General features: G+C 45.3%; 1 protein-coding gene across 1 annotated transcript in view; it reads right to left on the minus strand.

The window, feature by feature from the left end:
* Window positions 1-22,838, minus strand: part of LOC147097642 (uncharacterized) — a 61,842-nt gene that overhangs the window by 25,070 nt on the left and 13,934 nt on the right. Inside the window, exons 2-6 of the mRNA XM_085971628.1 lie at window positions 20,323-20,380; window positions 15,587-15,785; window positions 7,608-7,698; window positions 3,819-3,917; window positions 64-2,628 (exon numbers count right to left, since the gene is read on the minus strand). Of these exons, the coding sequence (XP_085827754.1) occupies window positions 64-2,628; window positions 3,819-3,917; window positions 7,608-7,698; window positions 15,587-15,785; window positions 20,323-20,359 (2,991 nt within the window). The 5' untranslated portion in view covers window positions 20,360-20,380. The remainder of the gene's footprint in view (window positions 1-63; window positions 2,629-3,818; window positions 3,918-7,607; window positions 7,699-15,586; window positions 15,786-20,322; window positions 20,381-22,838) is intronic.

Consider the following 22,838-nt stretch of genomic DNA (forward strand, 5'->3'; position numbering starts at 1 on the left):
TGTTGGGTTGAATTTTTGCACTGTAGTAGTGCTCTCAACCCTCGTTAATAAAAACACGCTTACCTTGCTTTTTGTACGAGGGGATGGTTTTTGTTCTCTTTTGTCCCTTTGGTTCACAGTCCGAGATGCTGACACATGTTGAGTACCATTACTGTCCTGTTCCTTACTGGAGCAGCCCACATCCACAACACACAAGCTGCAGCCTTTACCTTCATTAATACTATTTATCCCGGGGCATCCTTCTATTTTGTTATAGCGACCAGTTTCTGCGTTAACGTCAGAACAAGGACCTGCCATTTCAACTCTTGAAGGTGGAAATGTCACTGAAAGAGATCCGTGCCTCTTTGTGAAATCTTCAGGAGGCTGATATTGTGGAACGAGTGCTGGAATGGCTGCTGGATTTGGACCAGTTTTGGGTAATGTGTTCACCTCTCCAGCCGCAAGGTCATAACCCAGTCCCATATCCATCTTTTCCACAGGGAAAACGGTTTCATCAAAAGTACCAGTTTCATCTAAACTTTCTTTCTCTGCAGTACGGCCCATTAAAGACTGGAATGCCTGCTCTTCTACGCCTGACTCTCGATTACCGTTGATGCTTACGCCCCCACATTCTATGTCTGTAGATATACTCCCTCCAGCTTGCATCTCTCTCTTCACTTTATCTGCCTGCTGACACCCATTAGCACAGTCTTCCATTATATCGCATGGCAGCAGTAAAGTTGCAGTGACATCTTCATTTGTTGTTTTAATGCTGGCCTTATATTGAATCTCTCTTCTGCCTAAATCTACTTTGCTTTTTTCTTCAGTGATGTTGCTTTCAATTGGGAAGTCCACATTGTCTAATGGTAACCACATGTTGGATTTTAGCTCATCGGTTCTGACCAGTGACATTTTACTGTCTAATCGTTCTCTGCTGTCCTTCGTAACCTTTCCATTACAACTACTATCAAAAAGCATCTGATGACCACTGGCTTCAGTGGGAAGAAGTTGTTCTCCATTCTTGGTTGGGTAGACAGCTGCTGGCGAAGGGTTGAGGTTTGTGTCAGGCAGTGCTTGGTCGGTGATTTCCAGCTCTTGTGATCCAGCGACGCCGCTTTCCAGTCCACGTTGGGGTTCTGTACTACGGCTGTTTTCAGTGAGCCCCTTAAAAGCCACAATGCTCTTGTTGGTTGATAGCAGATCGGTTTGTGAGTAATTGAGTATTGTGTTAGGTAATGGAGTTTCTGACTGTCTCTGTCCAATGCATTCTTCTCCCAGTCCAGCTTGACTTTGTGCAGCAGAATTACGTTTCTGGTCTGTGCAGTCAGTTGATATGGGACTGTTGCTATGACTATTATTTAATACCTCCTGGATCTGCCGCTTTGTTTCCTCACCAGCATTACTACACTTCGCAGAATTGCACCTTTCCATATTAATGCCGTGACCATTAAAGCTTTTGCAAAAGTTCTGGATAATCTGATTTTCAGGGTTGCTGGCTATGCCCATTTCCCCTTGGTGGCCAGCTGGAGTCTCATGTTCAATCTGTATCGTTTCACCTTCCAGAGAGCATTGGCTGGGCTGCTGTTGAAAGTTAACACGATGGCCATCTGAGACTTTGTGGAGAATTTTGCTGCCAGTCCCCTCAGTCCCGGAGCTGCAAGGGGCATTCACGTCAGACCAGTCACCATCAAAGCCTTTTTGGCAATCATCAAAGTTCAGTAGGACATCATTTCTCACTGCAGTGCTTAGTTTAGCCTCACAGCTGGGAGCCTCCTCCAGTTCCTCGTTCACATCTTTGTGTCTATCCATTGTATCAGCCTGGAAATTAAAGGTGTGGTTCGCCAGCTGATTTTCACCATTAGTATCGAGTGACTGGTGGAGGGTGCTGAAACACAAGAGGTCAGTGGGTTGTGAACTAGTTGTGCCTTTCAGATCACTCTGTGCATGGACATCGGTGGTCAAATTCATTCGGAGAGCCAGTTCTTGTTTGTTAACCTCTCTTCCAGTTAACTCTTCACAGACTACTAGAGCATTATGAGTCTTCTCTCTGCAGTTGGAGTTCTTAAATGCCTCAGGTACAAGCGCACTGCTTTCTACATTCCCGTCGACATCCTTATTGATTGCTATAGTGCATTCGTTTTTTACACCCTGGCAAACTGTCAATTCCTCTGGCACATCATCAGTCTTTTCCTGGTAAAGAGAACGATGCAACAGCTCAGAGTCAGGCTCTTTTTCAGAGAAACGTGTGCTTGAATCCTGTGTTTTATACTCTGAATGAGTTAGTAGCCATTTATCTGCTGTGCTAGGAGCTACTGGGATCGGAGCGCTGCAAAACACGCCCATTTCCAACTGATGGCCATCCATTTTGTTGATTTTCTTTACTTCAGTAATGTCGGAATTTGTTTGGTCTGTCCCCATCTGCAGGCCTGAAAGCAATACATCACCATTGCTCACTTGTTTAACACATTCCTCATCTGTCTCAGTCTCCTGCTGCTCTTTCGCACTTCTTGTTGTGTTACAGGCAATCTGTTCTGGAGGTTGCTGCGATACCTGCACTTGGTGCTTGGCAGCAGGCAGGCAGAATCCTGAACCCTCAAGATCCATGTTCTGAGAACTGTCATCGCCTTCCAGTTTACTGTTGTTTAAGCTCTTAAGTAATAAAATGCAGAAAAATTAAATAAGGACATTTCTAAGTTTGATTTAATGCATTTACTTACATACCACAGCTGGTATACAAGTCGATGTTTGATGTATATTATCGAGCTTCTAAAGTACAAGCGAGTGGCCCCAGTGTGGTTTATTTGCCATGTTACACAAAGGGGATACGATGTACAGGAAACTTTCAATTTACCGACACCTAAATAACCGGAAATCTCGGTTAACCGGCAAAATTCAGTAGTAGGTTCAGGTAACTTTTATTACTTGCCTTCCTCCATCTGTTGCTGTGCAAGGGTGTGGCTGCAGCTGTTGCTAAGCTACAGAGACGCTTGGAACTTGTGGCCATTGTTCTGAACCTGTTGCTAAGCAACAGGGTTTGTTGCTTTATACGGAGCTCTCATCTCTCCCTATCTTTTACTATAGCGTTCGGTTATCCGGAATTTTTGATGAACCGGCACCACATCGGTCCCGTCGGTGCCGGATAAAAAAAAGTTTCCTGTACACGCTACATAAGAATATGCAATTTACAGGACTATCTCCTTCGAAAAATACAGGCTGATGAGTTCCCTTCTACAGTATATGCTGCAACTCTAAACTATAGAAAAAACACAAGAATCTATGGCAGGCCAATGGTACTGGTGCACCAGTGTGCCAAGATATGGAGTGACAGCTGATTATTGGAGCCTGAGGAAGATTGTGGAGTGCCCCACTGGCACGGCTGCTAACTGCACTGCCTGGTGTGTAGTCGAGCCATGCAGACCAGGTAGGACTCGGGTTTAATTCTTGCTCTATGCTGACTCTGCTGATCTCAGCCAAGGCAACGGAAGGCACGCTATTATTGGATTCAGTGTCCCGCAGGCTAGGGAGAAGGAAAACCTTCCAAATGCTATCCTGTAACCCCTGCTGGAGACCGTGCATATACAGATGTTGGTGGAGACAGGATCAGCCTCAGCCGTGATGCCTTCCACAGTCGAACAGCCTGCTGCATAGCATCTTTAGGAGAGGAAAGGGGAAAAAAAGCACAGTACATACTGATCAAATTCTAGCTCTTAAAACAGGAACAACTGAGATGGAGGAGATGTATACACTGGCGTGATTTACATGATAGTTCTTTAAAAAACCTTCTAAAGTAAAAACCAATCGTGATATTGCAGTAGCATGACATGACTACAGCAGATTACCTCTTTTTGTGTGTTCTCCATGACGTGCCTTGCAGAGTTACTGCGGGAAAGTCGATTTTTCTGTTTAACAAAGACAGGAACATATTTTCCAGCTGAATTCTACAGGGACAAAGTACAAAACAAGGTGAAATAAAATTGAAATTACATTTTCTTGGGAGATGGATTTCTCAAATGTTTTATATTATATGGAATGAAACACTTGATATTATTGCAGTCAACGTCAGCAAAACAATTATTTCATCTGCAATTAACCTAATTTACTGAGACATTGACATAACTAAGTACCAACTCACTGCAGTGCAATTCTACACTGGAGCGCATCCCGCGGACTTGGAGCAAGGTTTTCCTTCTGAACCATTTACAGCGTCCTAATATAGCAACAATGTCTCTTCAATTCTTGGTTCCAATGCCCAGAAATACAAATATGATTGTGCCGAACAATAAACAAGTACACACATCACATACCGACAATTCAATCTTTCAACTATACATTTGGGATTTAAAATAGTTATTTTGAGAGTGAGTATTTGCTCAGCTCGTGTGTTAGTACCAATGTTAGGTACCAGTTATTGGGTACCTGTATGAATCGCTTATATCTGTATTAACAATACTATCACAGGGAGAAAAGAATCCAAAGGGTTCCAAAAGTGGACAGTCATTTTTAAAAATCTTTTTTTCACTCACGTTTTTAAAATGTATTTTTTGTGCTTTCAAGGAGAGGAATGTTAGTGCTGGGGAATGGAACCTTTCCCATTTCAGATCCCCTGTGCCAACGATACCACTACAAGGGATCAGCTCAAAGTAGCAGTAGAAAGAGATAAAAACTCCATTGCCATTTTATATTGATTTTGTTGCATATTGTTTTTATGAAACTTAGGGGTACAAATTGGGTAGCGCCTCCGCTACCTTCACCGGGGCAGTAATTTTAGCACCCCGAAAAAGTTAGTGCCGATTTTCCCAGGTAGCGCCACGAGAGGGAGGCTGCTGGAAGTGCCACGCGTCCCTCTTGGGGCGCTGTGAGCCAATATCGCTGTGCTACGTGCCGCAGCGCCATGTCGCACCGCGGTACTGCAGGCCTTCCTCCCCTTATTAAAGGGGAGGGGCCTGGCGCAGCGCGTCCCGGCGTCCAGCTGGGCCACTAGGGATCGGGAGTGCTGGCAAACAAGCCCGGCACTCAAGAGGAGTGCCGGGCTCACGGAGAGCAGCCGGCAACCTGCAGGGGGGCTTCACGGGGGCCGTGGACAGCAACGGGGGCAGGTGCTGGCAGGCGGCCAGCAACAAAAATGGCCACCCGCCACCTCCCCTTTAACTAGCGCCGCCCCGGCCGCAGGTAGGCCCCCCTGACCCCGGCGGACATAGCGTCCAATATTACAGCCAGGGCGCGAGCGGGATACTGTGCATGGCGATGATGTCATCGCCGGCAGCACAGCGCCGCGCGGTGCTATAGGTTAGCGCTGGCCGCTAACCTCCTGCTGAATTTCGCGGGGGGTGTTAGCAGCGCCGCGCCCAGGTGCTAGTTGATTTGTACCTCCCGTCAGCGCCCTCATACGGTGTTAACGGGAGGCGCAAATCAACCGATTTTAGCTCCCTTAACCTTTCAAGGAAAATATACCCCTTAGAGTAAGTTAGTGTTGAATGAAGGGCAGTTTTGTTCTATGAGCCCATGTGCACTGGGAACTGGACTGAGACGGCCCAAACACATTTCATGTAAAAATTACATCAATCTGAAAAGTCACTAAAATTACCCTTAAAAATTAAGAATTAAAATGAGGAATTCCTTGGCCAGCCCCTCTGTCTCCAGCTGACAAATTCTGTACGTCTGTGTGCGTGAGAGATGCACCATAAAAAGTTGACGTTTTCACTCCTGTGGAACTGCAATGCTCAGAGTGTACTGTGACTCAGAACATTTACACCTAACTGTGGGGTGTGAATAGCGGAGAAAAATTGAGTCAATGGTGTGGTTCGGGTGTGATTTTCTTTTTGTGTATTCCTGAGGGGGAACTAACTAGTGCAGCAAGGATCCGCCAGGGATGTTTATGAGATGTTTTGTTGCTGACCTCAGTCATCGCAGCCAGAGTCGGTCGGTCACTCAAGCCTCACCACAGGGAACAGCCACTTGTTCAGGTCCCGATCATTGGAATCTTGACACTGTGGGAAAAATCTCCCTTGCCACCGATAACAACTTGAGCAATATCTACAGACCCACCTTGGAAAGTCAGGGGAGGAAAAGCAGCTTTTATAATTATGTAATTGACGGAGGAAAGAAACGTTTTGAGGAAGGAAGAATAAATAAAGTATTTGCATCATAAGCAAATATTGCACATCCACCATGAGAGGGAGAACAAAAAAATGTATTTAGTAATTTAAATGAGAATAAAAGGCTTTGGGTAGGGACTAGACAGACTAGATGCAGGAAGGATGTTCCCGATGGCGGGGGAGTCCAGAACCACGGGTCACAGTCTAAGGATAAGGGGTAAGCCATTTAGGACAGAAATGAGGAGGAATTTCTTCACCCAGAGAGTGGTGAACCTGTGGAATTCTCTACCACAGAAGGCAGTAGAGGCCAATTCATTAAATATATTCAAGAAGGAGTTGGATATATTTCTTAAGGCTAAAGGGATCAAGGGATATGGGGAGAAAGCAGGGACAGGGTACTGAATTTGGATGATCAGCCATGATCTCATTGAATGGCGGAGCAGGCTCGAGGGGCCGAATGGCCTTCTCCTGCTCCTATCTTCTATGTTTCTATGAATAACAAAGGACGGGGTGAAAGGTGACACATATACAGTAACTCAATTACAAAAGATGCTTTTTCCTTCCCCTTACTTTCCATGGCGGATCTGTAGCTCTTGCTGAAGCTATCATTGGTGTAGCACGGCCAAGGGAGGTTTGACCCACACTGTCAAGTCTCCAACGATCAGTATCTAAACAGGTGATCGTTCCTCATGGTTAAACTTACTTGGAGCCTTAAGCAAGTTTTGTAAATTGGCACATAAACAGTGTTATATCCGTGAGGCCTACATCTAAGGCATTTAATATTTTTACCTCATCAGTGAGGTGTTATATCGCTACATTTGCTGTGCTGTATTACAGTGATTAGCAAGCCACTGTTGGTTTAGGGTACAGTGAGGTGGCTGTCAACATCAAAAACCACATTCCAGGTCCCGGATTACACGTGTGTAATACCGTGGGAGGTAAACTAGTTATCTCACGGAACCGTATGCTACAATTTTTAGAAAAACCTTTGTTTCTATAAAAGCTAAACTAAAAGTAGTGGTCAAAAGAGTGACAGTCAAAAGGCTGCCGTGCCTTTTTTAAAAAAAAGCCTATCCTTTCCTCCTGATCTTCCTCTTCTAAAGGTGCTGACCTTTGCTGAGATAGGGTTCCACCGACATCAGCAACCATCCAGTGGCCATTATTCATTTGAGTTTAGACAGTGAGTGTAGGCAGGACACCCAACCATGAACGTGAGCTTGCAGCACAGTTTTTGAAGCAAATTGTCCGTATTTGCAAGGTTAGTTCCTCAATATTTTACAAATGAGTTTTCAAGTTTCTCATATGTGAGCCAATTCTCTTTCAACATGATCCAATGGCAGTGTACACACAGAGAACACTATCACCATGCAGTGGTAAGATCTAGTACTGGCAGAGCACAATACGATACGATACTGAGATAAAGACACCCTAACCTTTTTTGTCAGATAGGTGGATTTGTGTATTTCGACTCAAAATCAGTAAAGCCAAACAAATTGAAGAAAGTATTCTAACCCGTGCGGTACACGAACAGACCTGAGAAAGTGGAAGCAGGAAATGTTCTCCATCTTGGGATCCATTTGCTCTGCAGCCTTTTTCCTCTACCTCTTGTATAATCAGACCAGCTCTAAAACAATAAGGAAATAGCATAGCATCATAGAAAGTTACAGCACGGAAGGAGGCCATTCTGCCCATCGTGTCCGCGCCGGCCAACAAAGAGCTATCCAGCCTAATCCCACTTCCCAGCTCCTGGTCCGTAGCCCTGCAGGTTAGAGCATCCCAAGGGCACATCCAAGTACTTTTTAAATGTGATGAGGGTTCCTGCCTCTACCACCCTTTCAGGCAGTGAGTTCCAGACCCCCACAACCCTCTGGGTGAAGAAATTTCCCCTCAAATCCCCTCTAAACCTTCCCCCAGTTACTTTAAATCTGTGCCCCCTGGTTTTTGACCCCTCTGCTAAGGGATATAGGTCCTTTCTATCCACAGTGAATGTGATTCAAATTACAAATGCACAACACAAGGAGCAGGACTGAGAACTGTAATATACAGGCCGACTTTTACCAGCATCACTCATCTTTTTCTATAAAATACTCTCTAACTCTGGCCTCTTGCACATGCCGATTTTAATTGCTCCACCACTGACGGCCGTGCCTACAGCTGCCGAGGCCCTAAGCTCTGGAATTCCCTCCCTAAACCTCTCCGCTTCCCTACCTCTCTCTCCTCCTTTACAACACTCCTTAAAACCTACCTCTTTGGCCAAGCTTTTGGTCAGCTGTCCTAATAGCTCCTTATGGGGCCTTGGCATCGAATTTTGTTTCATAACGCCCCTGTGAAGCACCTTGGGTCGTTCTACTACATTAAAGGTGCTATATAAATATAAGTCGTCGTTGTTGTTGATACTACAAGTACATTGGGGAAAGGGACCAACTACTGCCCAGCTGCAGGAGATGCTAGTGGTGAGTTAAGCATTCAGCACATCCTAACTAACCATTTTTTTCTCCCTATTTAAATTATATGTGTGGCAGAACTACTGGGAAATTGGCAGCTGTTGAATAGGACCTCTCAGCTATGAGATTACTCTGTGCCTAATGACCAAACGAGAGAATTGGATTTTCACAAATCTACCTGCTTCACTGATCAAGTTACAACTTTTCAAAACTGCATCACTAATAATAAATTTGACTTAATACTAGAAGCAGCAATTCAAAAAAAAAGACAGAATTGAAGTGGTCGACACCAGCAGAGGTGGGAGACACCAGCAGAGGTGGGAGACACCAGCAGAGGCGGGAGACACCTCAGCAGAGGCGGGAGACACCAGCAGAGGCGGGAGACACCAGCAGAGGCGGGAGACACCAGCAGAGGCGGGAGACACCAGCAGAGGCGGGAGACACCAGCAGAGGCGGGAGACACCAGCAGAGGCGGGAGACACCAGCAGAGGCGAGAGACACCAGCAGAGGTGGGAGACACCAGCAGAGGTGGGAGACACCAGCAGAGGTGGGAGACACCAGTTGAGGTGGGAGACACCAGCAGAGGTGGGAGATACCAGGTGAGGTGGGAGACACCAGCAGAGGTGGGAGATACCAGTTGAGGTGGAGACACCAGTTGAGGTGGAGACACCAGTTGAGGTGGGAGATACTGTTAAGTCTGTGTGTTCTAGTTGTAATTACTAACACAGACTACAAGATTAAAGTTCAACAGGTCTTTACTGGTTGGAGGTCAGGACTATACTAAATACAATATTACTACACAGTGCTTATATACCGGTGGTCACCACCGGTATTACGTATACAGCAGCCAGAGAAAGTAGTACATCTCTTAAGGTGGAACAGGCTTAAGTTCTCTTAAGGTGGAACAGGTTACATACACCACAATCCTCCCTTTTTAGCTCAACAGTCATATCCCCATTTAACATAACATAATAACATATATAACTTCAGGTATAAACAGTTCAAAGGTTCAGTCTCTCAGGAGGCCTTCTGATTCGGTTTGGGTAACGCCTTTCAGTGGTCTCTGATTCCTGTTGCTGAGGTGACTCCTCTAGTTGGTCTCCCATGCATTGGGTGTTATCATCATCAGGTACATTCCCTGCCGAGGTAGATGCTTCAGGTTCATTAACGTCTTCCACAGTTGTCTCTGTCGCAACCATGGGTTCGACCCTTGCTCTCGATTCTACCAGTTGATCCGCATGACGCCTTATCACATTGTTACCAATATCTACTGTGTACATCAGAGGTCCTTGTCTGGCCCGAATTGTTCTGGACTGCCATTTTTCGTTTCCATAGCCCCTTGCCAACACTGGTTGCCCTACGTCGAAACTTCGAGTGGTCTTGTTATTAATATGCCGGAACTGTTTGTTTTCCACTTCCCTCCGCACATTTGGTTTTAACAAGTCCAACCTGGACCGCAACCTCCTGTTATAAAACATCATGGCAGGACTTTGGTTAGTCACTGCATGAGCGGCGTTTCGATATGCCATTAGGAAATTGTCCACCTTGTGCTGTAGCGGAATCTGATCATCGTTCATGGCCTTTATTGCCTTTTTGAATGTTTGGACAAATCTCTCAGCCAACCCGTTTGTCGCCGGATGATATGGGGCAGAGGTATAATGTTTCACCCCATTCTTCTTTAAGAATTTTTGGAATTCTTCCGACACGAACTGTGGTCCGTTGTCCGAACAGATCTGTTCTGGCAATCCGTTCCTTGCGAATATTGTTCTTAACACCGCAATTGTCTTTTCTGAAGTAGTGGTATTCATCTTGATCACTTCTGGCCATTTGGAATGTGCGTCCACCGCAATTAGGAACATGGAGTCCATGAATGGACCAGCAAAGTCAATATGTACGCGTTGCCATGGGGCTGAAGGCCATTCCCATGGGTGTAGTGGTGCGATCGGAGGTGCATTTTGCACTTTTTGGCACCCAGCGCAGCTTTTCGTCAACTCCTCTATCTGTTGGTCAATACCCGGCCACCATACATAAGCCCTAGCAAGACTTTTCATCTTAACTCCCCCCAGATGACCTTCATGCAGTTCTTTTAGAACTCTTTCCCTTAACTTGGGAGGAATAATCACTCTTGTCCCGTACATCAAAGTACCATGGCAGACGGACAGCTGGTCTCGCCTTGCCGAGAATGCCGGTAACAGAGGATCACCACGTGTTGGCCATCCTTTCACTGTCACCTCGTAGACTCTGGACAGTGTCGGGTCGTTCCTGGTTTCTCTTTCAATACTTGCATTGGTGACTGGTAAACACTCGATGATGGTCGAATGAAATAACTCAACAGGGTCAACTTTCGTCGTTTCTTCTTCTTCAGGTAGTGGCAGGCGCGACAGCCCATCAGCATTGCCATGCTGCTTCGTACCTTTGAATTCTATTTGATATTGATGTGCCCCTAGGAAAAGGGACCATCTCTGGAGACGCTGTGCTGTCATCACTGAAACACCCTTCTTAGGGTTAAAAATGGATACCAACGGCTGATGGTCTGTCAGAAGTGTGAATTTTTGGCCCTGCAGGTAATGATTAAACTTCTTCACTCCCCATACAAGGCTGAGAGCCTCCCTATCGATCTGCGCATAGTTGCGCTCAGCAGAGGTCAATGATCTGGATGCAAACGCGACTGGCCTTTCCGTGCCATTTGGCAACTTGTGTGAGAGTACTGCCCCAATACCATATGGAGAAGCATCACAAGCCAACCGAATAGGCAGTGTCGGGTTGAAGTGAGCCAACACTTCCTCTGAGGTGATCAATTCTTTGCTTTTGCGAAATGCCTTCTTACAGTTTTCGCTCCATTCCCATGGTACCCCCTTCTATAAAAGAGCGTTTAGCGGGTGCAGTACCGTGGATAGATTTGGTAGAAATTTATGGTAATAGTTAATCAATCCTAGAAACGACCTCAACTGAGAGACATTATCCGGAGCGGGAGCCTTTACAACTGCCTCTATCTTGTCAGGAGACTTATGAAGCCCCTCCCGGTCAATGACATGACCACAGTACGAGATCCGCTTCTGGAAGAACTCACATTTCTGCCGATTAACTCTAAGTCCATACTCTTTCAGTCTGTTGAGCACCAGTTCCAAGTTTGCGAGGTGTTCTTCATCACCATCACCTGTAATCAGAATATCGTCCAGGTAACATTGTGTGCCTGGAATTCCCTGGAATACCTGCTCCATGGCCCTCTGCCAAATTGCTGGAGCCGATGCCACTCCAAAAACCAGCCTATTGTACCGGTACAAACCTCGATGCGTGTTGATCGTGAGGTATTGGCGTGACTCTTCTTCAACCTCCATCTGCAAGTACGCCTGCGCCAGGTCTATCTTGGTGAAGTGTTTCCCGCCAGACAACGAAGCAAAAATATCCTCAATCCGCGGAAGCGGATACTGCACCGTGTGAAGCACCGGATTAACGGTGATTTTGAAATCTCCACAGATGCGAACCTTCCCTGGTTCTCCTGGCTTGTTGCTCGAAGGACGTTTCATAACGGGAACAATGGGCGTAGCCCACTCACTCCAATCTACCTTAGACAGTACACCTGAACGTTCTAGCGCTTCCAGTTCCGCTTCTACAGTAGGTCGTATTGCATAGGGTACCGGTCTGGCTTAAATTTTTTTTGGGTGTGCATGTTCATCAATCTTGATGTTTGCCGTAATTCCTCTCAGTGTTCCCAGTCCCTGCTGGAACACCTCTTTAGCATCATCCAATATTTTGGACAATCGTTTAGGTTTGACATCTGTTTCCCCAGAATCTACCGTTAGTGCCTTCAAGGAGTGCCAGTCCATATCCATTTTCCTAATCCACTCCCGTCCCAGTAGTGGTGGACCTCCTTCAGGTAGCACATATAAGTCCATTACTTGGCTTTCTTCGCCCTTGTGGACCACTTTTACCTCTATCTTTCCGATGGGGTACACTCTTTGCCCCGTGTATGTTTTCAATATAATCTCCGTATCCCGTAGGGGAATATGTTGGAATAACCTTTTGTAATCTTTCTTATTCATGACCGTCAATGCCGATCCAGTGTCCAATTCCATCTTTACTTGGACTCCTGCTATCTGAAGGGTGACCCAAATTGTCTGGAGATCTGCATCCTTACCAACGTTGTGTACTCTTAAGCTACCCAGTTCATTACTGCTAGCGTCTGAATCTGACTTCTGTTCGGTCGAACTGTTCTTTGTCACCTTGTGTACCTTTATGTATTTTCCTTGCGGTGACTTTTTGTTGCTGGTCTTCTTTCCTGACCGGCATACTTTAGCTATGTGGCCAAGCCTGCCACACGTTCTGCATTCTTGGTTTTTAAACCAACACTGGTTCTGATCGTGCGTTGTCTTTCCACAACGATAACATTTTACAGTACTCAAACACAATTTATTTGTACTGAGTTCCGGTGACCGTAGCTGCATTACTGCCGTGCCTCTCGCTGCGGCTTCGTGTGCTGCTGCCATAGTGACCGCTTTCTCAAGCGCCAGCTCATTCTCCTCGAGCAGTCGCTTTTGTGTATCTTCTTTTAATAAACCACACACAAATTTATCTCGTAGCGCCTCTGTCAGTCTCGTTCCAAACTGACAGTACTTTGCTAGCTTACGCAATTCCATTAAATATTCAGCATTGCTTTCATCCTTCAGCTGCCTTCTGCTGTAAAATTTAAATCGTTCCGCTAGCATCAGCGGCGTGGGGTTTAGATGATTTTTCAGGACAGTAACAATCTCCTCGAACGTCTTATCCGCCGGTTCATCTGGTGATAAAAGGTGTTTCAATTGCCCGTATGTCTTCGCACCCATTAAGTTTAATAATGTTAGTGCTTTCTCTTCATCTGGGATTTTATTTGCTTTACAATAATTTTGTATGCGTTCTACATACATGGCCCAATCTTCGATGTCGCTATCAAAGGTATTAATGTTCCCATGTTTAGGCATCGTTGCAATTTATTTTAATTTTTATCCAAGATGGCGGCTTCCCGCTCTTGTCTTCGTCCTCCGCCTACAAAATGGCGGTCTTCACCCGTCCCCCGACGCTGTCTCTGCTTCACCGCGGCTCTCGCGCCTTCAGTTGCCCCAGACGCTGCGCCTTTTTAGCCCGAATGCGGCCCGGCCCTTATCACCAGCCGTGATCGATGTCCCCGCGCTGCGCCTTTTGGCCTGAATGCGGCCCGGCCCTTATCTCCGGTCGCGATCGATCTCACCGCCCTTATTCCTCCGTCTTCCCTCCCCGTCTGTACAGCCAACGCGGCCGACTTTCTGGTCGCGTCGCTGCCCGGCTTACCCACCACCGAGGTAGAAAGAAGATAGCTGACAGCCGCTGATGGAGGCTTCGAGTTCAGGATGTCTTCTGCACTCTGGTTTCTCGATGTCTGCCGCGCGACGTGTCTTCCAGCAGGGTGATGAGGGTGGAAGCCTCTCTTCGACGTCCGTTCTGTGGACGAAGCCGCCGTGGATATAAACTGCCGCAGGGTAAGAATCGGACTCGTCGCCACTGTTAAGTCTGTGTGTTCTAGTTGTAATTACTAACACAGACTACAAGATTAAAGTTCAACAGGTCTTTACTGGTTGGAGGTCAGGACTATACTAAATACAATATTACTACACAGTGCTTATATACCGGTGGTCACCACCGGTATTACGTATACAGCAGCCAGAGAAAGTAGTACATCTCTTAAGGTGGAACAGGCTTAAGTTCTCTTAAGGTGGAACAGGTTACATACACCACAGATACCAGTTGAGGTGGAGACACTAGTTGAGATGGAGACACTAGAGGTGGAGACACCAGTTGAGATGGAGACACTAGAGGTGGAAACACCAGCTGAGATGGAGACACTAGTTGAGGTGGAGACACTAGTTGAGGTGGAGACACCAGCTGAGATGGAGACACCAGCTGAGATGGAGACACCAGTTGAGGTGGAAGATACCAGTTGAGGTGGAGACACTAGTTGAGATGGAGACACTAGAGGTGGAGACACCAGCTGAGGTGGAGACACCAGTTGAGGTGGAGACACCAGTTGAGGTGGGAGACACCAGTTGAGGTGGAGACACTAGATGAGGTGGAGACACTAGTTGAGGTGGGAGACACTAGGTGAGGTGGGAGACACCAGTTGAGGTGGAGACACTAGTTGAGGTGGAGACACTAGGTGAGGTGGAGACACCAGTTGAGGTGGGAGACACTAGTTGAGGTGGAGACACTAGTTGAGGTGGGAGACACTAGTTGAGGTGGAGACACTAGGTGAGGTGGAGACACTAGGTGAGGTGGAGACACCAGTTGAGGTGGAGACACTAGTTGAGGTGGAGACACTAGTTGAGGTGGGAGACACTAGTTGAGGTGGGAGACACTAGTTGAGGTGGGAGACACTAGTTGAGGTGGGAGACACTAGTTGAGGTGGGAGACACTAGTTGAGGTGGGAGACACTAGGTGAGGTGGAGACACTAGTTGAGGTGGAGACACTAGATGAGGTGGAGACACTAGTTGAGGTGGAGACACTAGTTGAGGTGGAGACACTAGATGAGGTGGAGACACTAGGTGAGGTGGAGACACCAGTTGAGGTGGAGACACTAGTTGAGGTGGGAGACACCAGTTGAGGTGGAGACACCAGTTGAGGTGGGAGACACCAGTTGAGGTGGGAGACACCAGTTGAGGTGGGAGACACTGGTTGAGGTGGAGACACTAGTTGAGGTGGAGACACTAGTTGAGGTGGAGACACTAGGTGAGGGGGAGACACCAGTTGAGGTGGGAGACACTAGTTGAGGTGGGAGACACTAGTTGAGGTAGGAGACACTAGTTGAGGTGTTATGCAAAAGTAAGGCATTCCCTACCCAGCAGTTGCTTTTAAATCCCTTATGCACAGTCAAAATTAACGAAGCGAATACCATGCTACGCCTAAGGCAAAATGCTTTATTTTTGTCCCAAGTACCTCGAAACAGAAGAACATACAATGTCCCAGTGAATAGCTATCCTTATTTCATTGTTACTTTGATTGTACAGTTTCCCATGAGAAATTGATATACAAGGTAGAGATCACACAGAAGATTCCTTTACCTTTGCTCTGTAAGTTCCGTATCATGACTTCTGCTTACTAGTTCTTCCACCTCTGTAGGTTTCATTGTAACATCCTCTGTTCCTTGCCCTTCTGTCACAATCCATTCTGTTTCTACTGTCTCTGTATTCTGTTCTTCACCAGGCTGCAAATGTTTCTTTCTCACCTTCTTTACAATAGGTGACAATGCTCCATCCTCCTCTACATTATATCAGTAAGGAGTGAAAAAATAAAGTTACTCTTTAGTAAATGTTCACCACACTCACTAATAGCGTGTAAGAAAACGCCGTGATGCCCTGTAACTTAATTGCCTGAATGGTTTTCTCAAAATGGGGATTTAGCTTAAAAGTTGTCACACAAAATGAAGTCAGTAGTTAAACGGAATGCCGGGAAATCAAAATGAATGAAAACCGTGAAGATGTTTGAGAGAACATAACATGACTTACCAGTAATGAGAGGCTATCATTGAGGGCTGAGCTCGGAAATAGCTCATTAGTGGGACATAAATACGCCCTACCTTATCTGGTCCTGTGTAGGACCCTTTTTTAAAGAAAGATTGAAAAATTAGGGGAGCAAAAAATTGTTTTTTTTTATGCCCGGGTATCTGTGCCTCATTAACTTTGGCATCTTCCAGGATTATTTACGTGATTGCAACAGGTGACTGACACCCAAAGAGGCATACGCTGGAAGACATGTGTCACCCAGATTGGTCAGGTGCACGGAAAGGGGTTTTTCTTTAAATTGAGGGTATATGAGGGTGCTTGGCACACCTCTCAGCAGATTCTCTTTGTCTTTGTTAGATGTAGTTCCTTTCTGTTAGTTAGATGAAGATTCCTTTTGTCTTCTATTCTTCTGTAGTCACCTTTATTTAGCAGATATAGAAGGGCACCTTTACAAGCACAAAGTGTACTCAGGACAGAGAGTAAGAGGTCATAAAAGTCAGATTGCACGGCTATATAAGCCAGTTGCAGGCAGAGTTAAGAGCATCGCTAACTGTACAAGTTGTCTGAGATCGAGTAAGGTGACTTTGTCAACTAGCTCAGATACAGTCACTCGTGCTAAGCTGGATCTGAATGGAAAAGAAAAAAAGAACGACTTGCATTTATATAGCGCCTTTCACGACCACTGGACATCTCAAAGCGCTTTACAGCCAATTAAGTGCTTTTGGAGTGTAGTCACTGTTGTAATGTGGGAAACGCAGCAGGCAATTTGCGCACAGCAAGCTCCCACAAACAGCAATGTGATAATGACCAGATAAACTGTTTTTGTAGTGATGTTGATTGAGGGATAAATATTGGCCCAGGACACCGGGGAGAACTCCCCTGCTCTTCTTCGAAATAGGGATCTTTCACGTCCAGCTGAGAGAGCAGACGGGGCCTCGGTTTAACGTCTCATCCGGAAGACGGCACCTCCGACAGTGCGGCGCTCCCTCAGCACTGCACTGGAGCGTCAGCCTAGATTTATGTGCTCAAGTTCTAGGCTGACACTCCAGTTGAACCCACAACCTTCTGACTCAGAGATGAGTGTGCGACCAACTGAACCATAGCTGACACTGATCAGATAACCCCGTCACTGAAGGGGCTCATCAACTTGACATCCCAGAAGCTAATACCGTCATCCCAGGAGAGGAAGAACCTGGAAGGACAAGGCCGTATAAGCTCTGGAAAGATTGTTAACCACCATGGACTCTAATCTATCAATAGGCTGGCTATCCAATGGTGTTAACTTACATAAGAACATAAGAAATAGGAGCAGGAGTAGGCCAATCGGCCCCTCGAGCCTGCTCCACCATTCAATAAGATCATGGCTGATCTGATCCTAACCTCAAATCTACTACCACTCTCCATCCCACCCTAACCCATGTGATCGCCCGGGAGAGGCGAAAAACCAGATTAAAAAACCCAATGGCCAATTTGGGAGAAAAAATCTGGGAAATTCCTCTCCGACCCATCTAGGCGATCAAAACTCGTCCAGGAGATCACTCTGTCCCCGATATTTTCTACAGTACTTACCTTCTGTAAAAGGCGATCTCCACCCCAGCCAGGAACAGGAATAGAACCATCTCCTGAAATCTAACACAGAATTAGAACACAAGAAGTAGGCGCAGTCAGCTATCTAAGGAGTTTACTCCCAAAGCAGGTTGAGATACTGATTTCAACTATAATTTTATAATCAGCAATTCAGTTAATGCTGAATGACGGTGACATTACTGAATTTTCTTTACAACCTCTGTTATTCATTTAAGTAACATCTATTAATTATGTTATTTAAATTGCTAGGTGGCCCAGTCTATAACTATTTATATCTATTCATTGTTTGTATACTCAATGCTTAATTTGAAGTAGCGATAATTGTGATTTTGAAGAGAATAAATCGTTGTTAGTGCATCACTTGTTGTCTGACTTCTTTGATGATTTGGTATGAAAGGGTTCACTCTTTCACTCAGTAGCTTGTGGGTGTCCTAATTGAGGGCTAGTAAAGTAAACGCAAATTAAATCCTAACTGGGTGATGTAAGATAGTTTGGCAAACCAACTTTGTCATCATTGACTCCTAGACCTAAGCTGGGTGGTAAAGCCCAGACGGTTCCTTGGTGAGAGGATTATTAAGGATTCGTCTGGTTCCTTGACGTATGTTTGCCGGGATACCGAAGCCCAGTGTTCTTCCAAGCACTACGTTAATATACCTTGCAATTCCCCTAGCAGGATCTGGGATCACCTTCACTGGCTTCGATTCCCAACGTTGCACACTGAGCACACAACTGCACCGCTCTCCATTCAAGGCAATGCAGCAGTGCAACTGGGAGGTTGGTCAGCAACATCAACAGCTTGTATTTGTATTGTGACATTAGGACAGGTGACTAAAAGTTTGGTCAAAGAAGTAGGTTTTAAGGAGGGTCTTAAAGGAGGAAAGAGAGGTGGAGAGGGTGAGGTTTAAGGAGGGAATTCCAGATCTTAGGGCCCAGACAGCTAAAGGCACGGCCGACAATAGTGCATTGAAGGAAGTGACGGATGGACAAGAGGCCAAAGTTGGAGAAACGCCATAGAAACATAGAAAAATAGGAGCAGGAGTTGGCCATTCGGCCCTTCGAGCCTGCTCCGCCATTCAATATGATCATGGCTGATCCTCTATCTCAATACCATATTCCCGCTCTCTCCCCATACCCTTTGATGCCTTTTGTGTCTGGAAATCTATCTATCTCCTTCTTAAATATATTCAGTGACTTGGCCTCCACAGCCTTCTGTGGTAGAGAATTCCACTCCATTCTCGGAGGTTTGTCGGGCTGGAAGAGGTTACAGAGATAGGGTGGGGCAAGGCCATGGGCGATTTGAATTCAAATGCAAATCAGGAGTTGGGCCCAACACAGTGTCCTCTCACATGGATTGGAAAATTGAGAAAGTATATGACAAGGAAATATATACTGTAGCATTATCAGGATCAAACGCACAATATTCTACTTAGTTCATAGAAAACGATGAACTTTGCAATTTGCGCACGGATGACTATACGCTCATTACATCTGAGGTAGAGCAGGAACACTGAGTACTGTTACTGCACCATCTAGATTCAAACACCACTGCTCCAGAGAAAGAAAGAACGAGCATTTTACATTAGACGGGGCTTTGAAATGTGCGTTTAATTAACTGACTAACACTAGAAAGATAATAGTACCCACTGGTTTTTAATTTGGCCAGCTAACAAGCATTCAAACTTATTGAGCGCTTTTCGGAAGTTCACGTTCTCAATAAGGTGGAACAGACGCCTGCATGAGTGGGAAAGTTAGGCGAAGGTCCATGGTGCAGGGCGCCACCAATCAAGAAAAGAATAGGAGAGAATTCAAGGCAAGTCAGGGGGAAGTATTTGGATGACTCCTCCGGCTTAGGTCGTAAAAGCCTGTAGATTGGCGGAAGAATGAGGGAAGTAAGGACAGCTTTGAGATCTCGGGAATGTGTCAGAGCGAGTTTTGATTCGGACACTGAGGATTTAGGGAGGAGGAAGAATGTGTGAGATAGGATATTTAGAGTTTAGAAAGACAAGTTCAGAGGAACAATATCCATATATCTATTGATAAAAGAGAAAGGCAAGAAATCATGTGAGAAAGAGGTGGCAGGATAGCAGTGATGGAAGGACCACTACTGGCTCCAGTCTTTCAGTACAGGTTCCTTATGCCTCCAATCCCAACATAGAACTCAATATTGCTGTTAATGTCGGAATACTGACTTACAAATACAGTGAGCATATTTTCTTTTAAGAACATCAGAAATAGGAGCAGGAGTAGGCCACACGGCCCCTCGAGCCTGCTCCGCCATTCAATAAGACCATGGCTGAACTTCTACATCAACTCCCGCCCTATCCCCATATCAATGTTCCCTGTCATTTTCTTTTGGTGCGGGAGCCCTTTAACTGGCTGCGTGGCTGATTCAATTTTTCATGCATGCGCAGTTATTTACATTGAAAAGTCCGTGAGCGGCCTACGTGGGACCTCCAGAGCGCTGAGCAGCCGCGCAGGCTAGCGGGAACATTGCCCCATATCCCTTGATTCCCACAGTGCCCAAAAATCTATCGATCTCAGTCTTGAATATACTCATAGACTGAGCATCCACAGCCCTCTGGGGTAGAGAATTCCAAAGCTTCACTTTGGTTATTAGTTTGAAGAAAAAAGCAGATCTGAGAAAATGTCAGCAAGTGTGGTAAAAAATGGTAACAGACATCCCTCAGGGGAGGAATGCTCACACTTACTTGCAGCCTCAGTGTGGGACGTCTTCCGTTTACTCATGTCACTTTCCCTTGGTAGTATCTACAAAGCAACAAAATTCACAAATAACAAATATCACAACAAAGTGTACAGTATACAAATAAAATCAAAATCTGAACGCTGAAACAAAAACAGAACATGGTTCAGCCAGTCTGCCAGCAACTGAAACAGAAAGCTAGTTTAACCATTCAGATTGGAGCCCTTGCTCAGAATCAGCACAGGTGGATATGCACAGTCCACTTCTGACAAATCAATCAGATTTTGAATTAAAAAAATTGAATTATTCAAGAATTTAACGTGAGCAACATAAATAATACAGCAAAGTGGGAATTGAGTGCTAAAATTTGAATTATATGATCATTTGCATTGACGTCAGTTTCAAAGTTGCCGGTTATAGCATCTTAAGTGCTCTATTTATTTCGGCAGAAACAGCTGTGTTTACTCACTAGTTCCCACCTTGTTACGGTGCACTGAATGTTAAAATAAAAATACTGTCCCCATATTGCAGCAGTAATACTAATTAAGAAGCTGTATCACCAAGGAAATCTTCCCCAGTGTGTGCAACATCTCGGTCCAATAGCAATACGCTCTGTACAAGCTAATACAGTATTAAACCCATAAATATCCTGCAAGGGAGAAATCCTCGATCATATATCTTGGAGTTATGCAAGAATGCTTCAGCTTCAATCCCAAGCAGCATTATTTTCTTTAAGTTATGATGTAAAAACTGCTGGGGTCTTTTTTTTGCTGGCCTAAATGTTATTTCTTTTATTCAATCTGATATCCTCCAAGTAAAAAGTAATTATTTCACCAATTAAGTTCAGCCTCTGTTCATTTTCATCACGCTCTTCAAATTGTAGCTGCCATTTTCTACATAATTAGCACAGCGCTGTTTCAATTATGTTGTCTGCAACATGCACATAACAGCGGGTTTTAAGTCAAACTGGACGTCTTTGACAGCTGTGGCAACACCCAGTTAGAGACTTCAAACATTCTTCAGGTATCCTAATTACATGCTGCTTACAGGCATCATGATACTCTCTGCTAGTCCACGAAGCTGGGCAATATTCCTTACACTTGCAATGACGTCTTATTAAAAGTGGTGGCACTGGCATTATTTTGGGGGCTCATCTGCCGTAAAACTTTACCAGCCATCGTGTATAGCGGGCAAATCGCATTTGCACAAGCGCACCCGCTACAAGCGGTGGGAACAGTATAACCTTGTGTCATCGCAGTAAGTTTCTGCAGGTTTAATACATGTTCTGAGAATGAAGGATTGCAAGAAGGCACTAAATCATAAACTGTAGGAAATATCATTCTTGCTCATATAGAATTTTAGGTTTTATTTTTAAATGGCCAATATTGTTTAATTGTATTAAAATCACAACATTAAATTGCACGACATTTGGGAAATAAATGTTTTTTGAGAAGCTATTGAAATTATGACTAGGCTTTTAAGTCACTGAGAATAACAGGTAATGTTAAATCGATTAGGCCAGAATTTGCCGTCAGCGGCGAAGCAAAGGCATTCGCCGCTGGCCCTGAAGAAAGCTGGCCACATCGTGAGAAGTTTGCCTTTCTTGCTGCGCAAGTGATTTCAGCGCAGAATAGTGGGGATTCCCTAGTGCGATCTGCAGTGATGTCAACAAGCAGCCAATCACATTGTAGAATTCTCACAGGGAACCAGGAAATGAGAACCTGCTTTTATCTGAACTTTAAAAAATGTTACAGAGAGCAAAACAAAGATTGGGGCTCTCACATGGGGATAAGGTAGAACCTGAAATATCATGAACAAACTTTACAAGTTTCTTAAAATTTGTATTTTTTTTATCATAATGGAGAAATTTGATACTCCACAAAATTAAAATTAGCTTTTCGGGGCCATAACATTTATTTAGCAGTCAATACGCTGTTAAAACCCCAGTTACACCTAATCCAACAAGGCCTAACATTTAATGGGGTATTTAACAGCGATACTACCATGGAAAAGCCCAGGTTTTCGGCAGTTTCACTGACTGCCGGCTATGTGATGACGGGGAGGGCTCACCGTAACGTCAGGATTTCCATGTTTAGATGTGTATGAGCTACATCCTGAAGTTGCGGTCAATTTCGAAGGGGTAATAACGCCGAACGCTGTTAGTTCGCCATTATTACCCACAGCAAATTCCAGCCTATTGAGGTAGAATTGCCACGGAGGTTCTGCCGACCTCCCGCTGTTACTCCAGTGGAAACCCTGGAGAAACGATGTGTTTCCCTTTCTGCCAAAGTTATGGCGGGAGATCAGGAGAACCCCACGGAAGGTCTACCCCCGTTGTACTGTCATACGTTTCACCCTCTACTCAGTGGTCACACTCTCACCTCTGAGTCAGACAGTCATGGGTTCAAGTCTCACTCCAGACACTTGAGCACATAATTAGGGCTGGTACTTCAGTGTAGTACAGGGTACTGAGGGAGTGCTGCAGTGTCAGAGGTGCAGTCTTTTCAGATGAGATGTTAAATT

The sequence above is a fragment of the Somniosus microcephalus genome, chromosome 31, assembly GCF_052327205.1.
Source record: "Somniosus microcephalus isolate GS21.2 chromosome 31, FLI_Smic_1.0, whole genome shotgun sequence".
NCBI classification, from domain to species: Eukaryota; Metazoa; Chordata; class Chondrichthyes; order Squaliformes; family Somniosidae; genus Somniosus; species Somniosus microcephalus.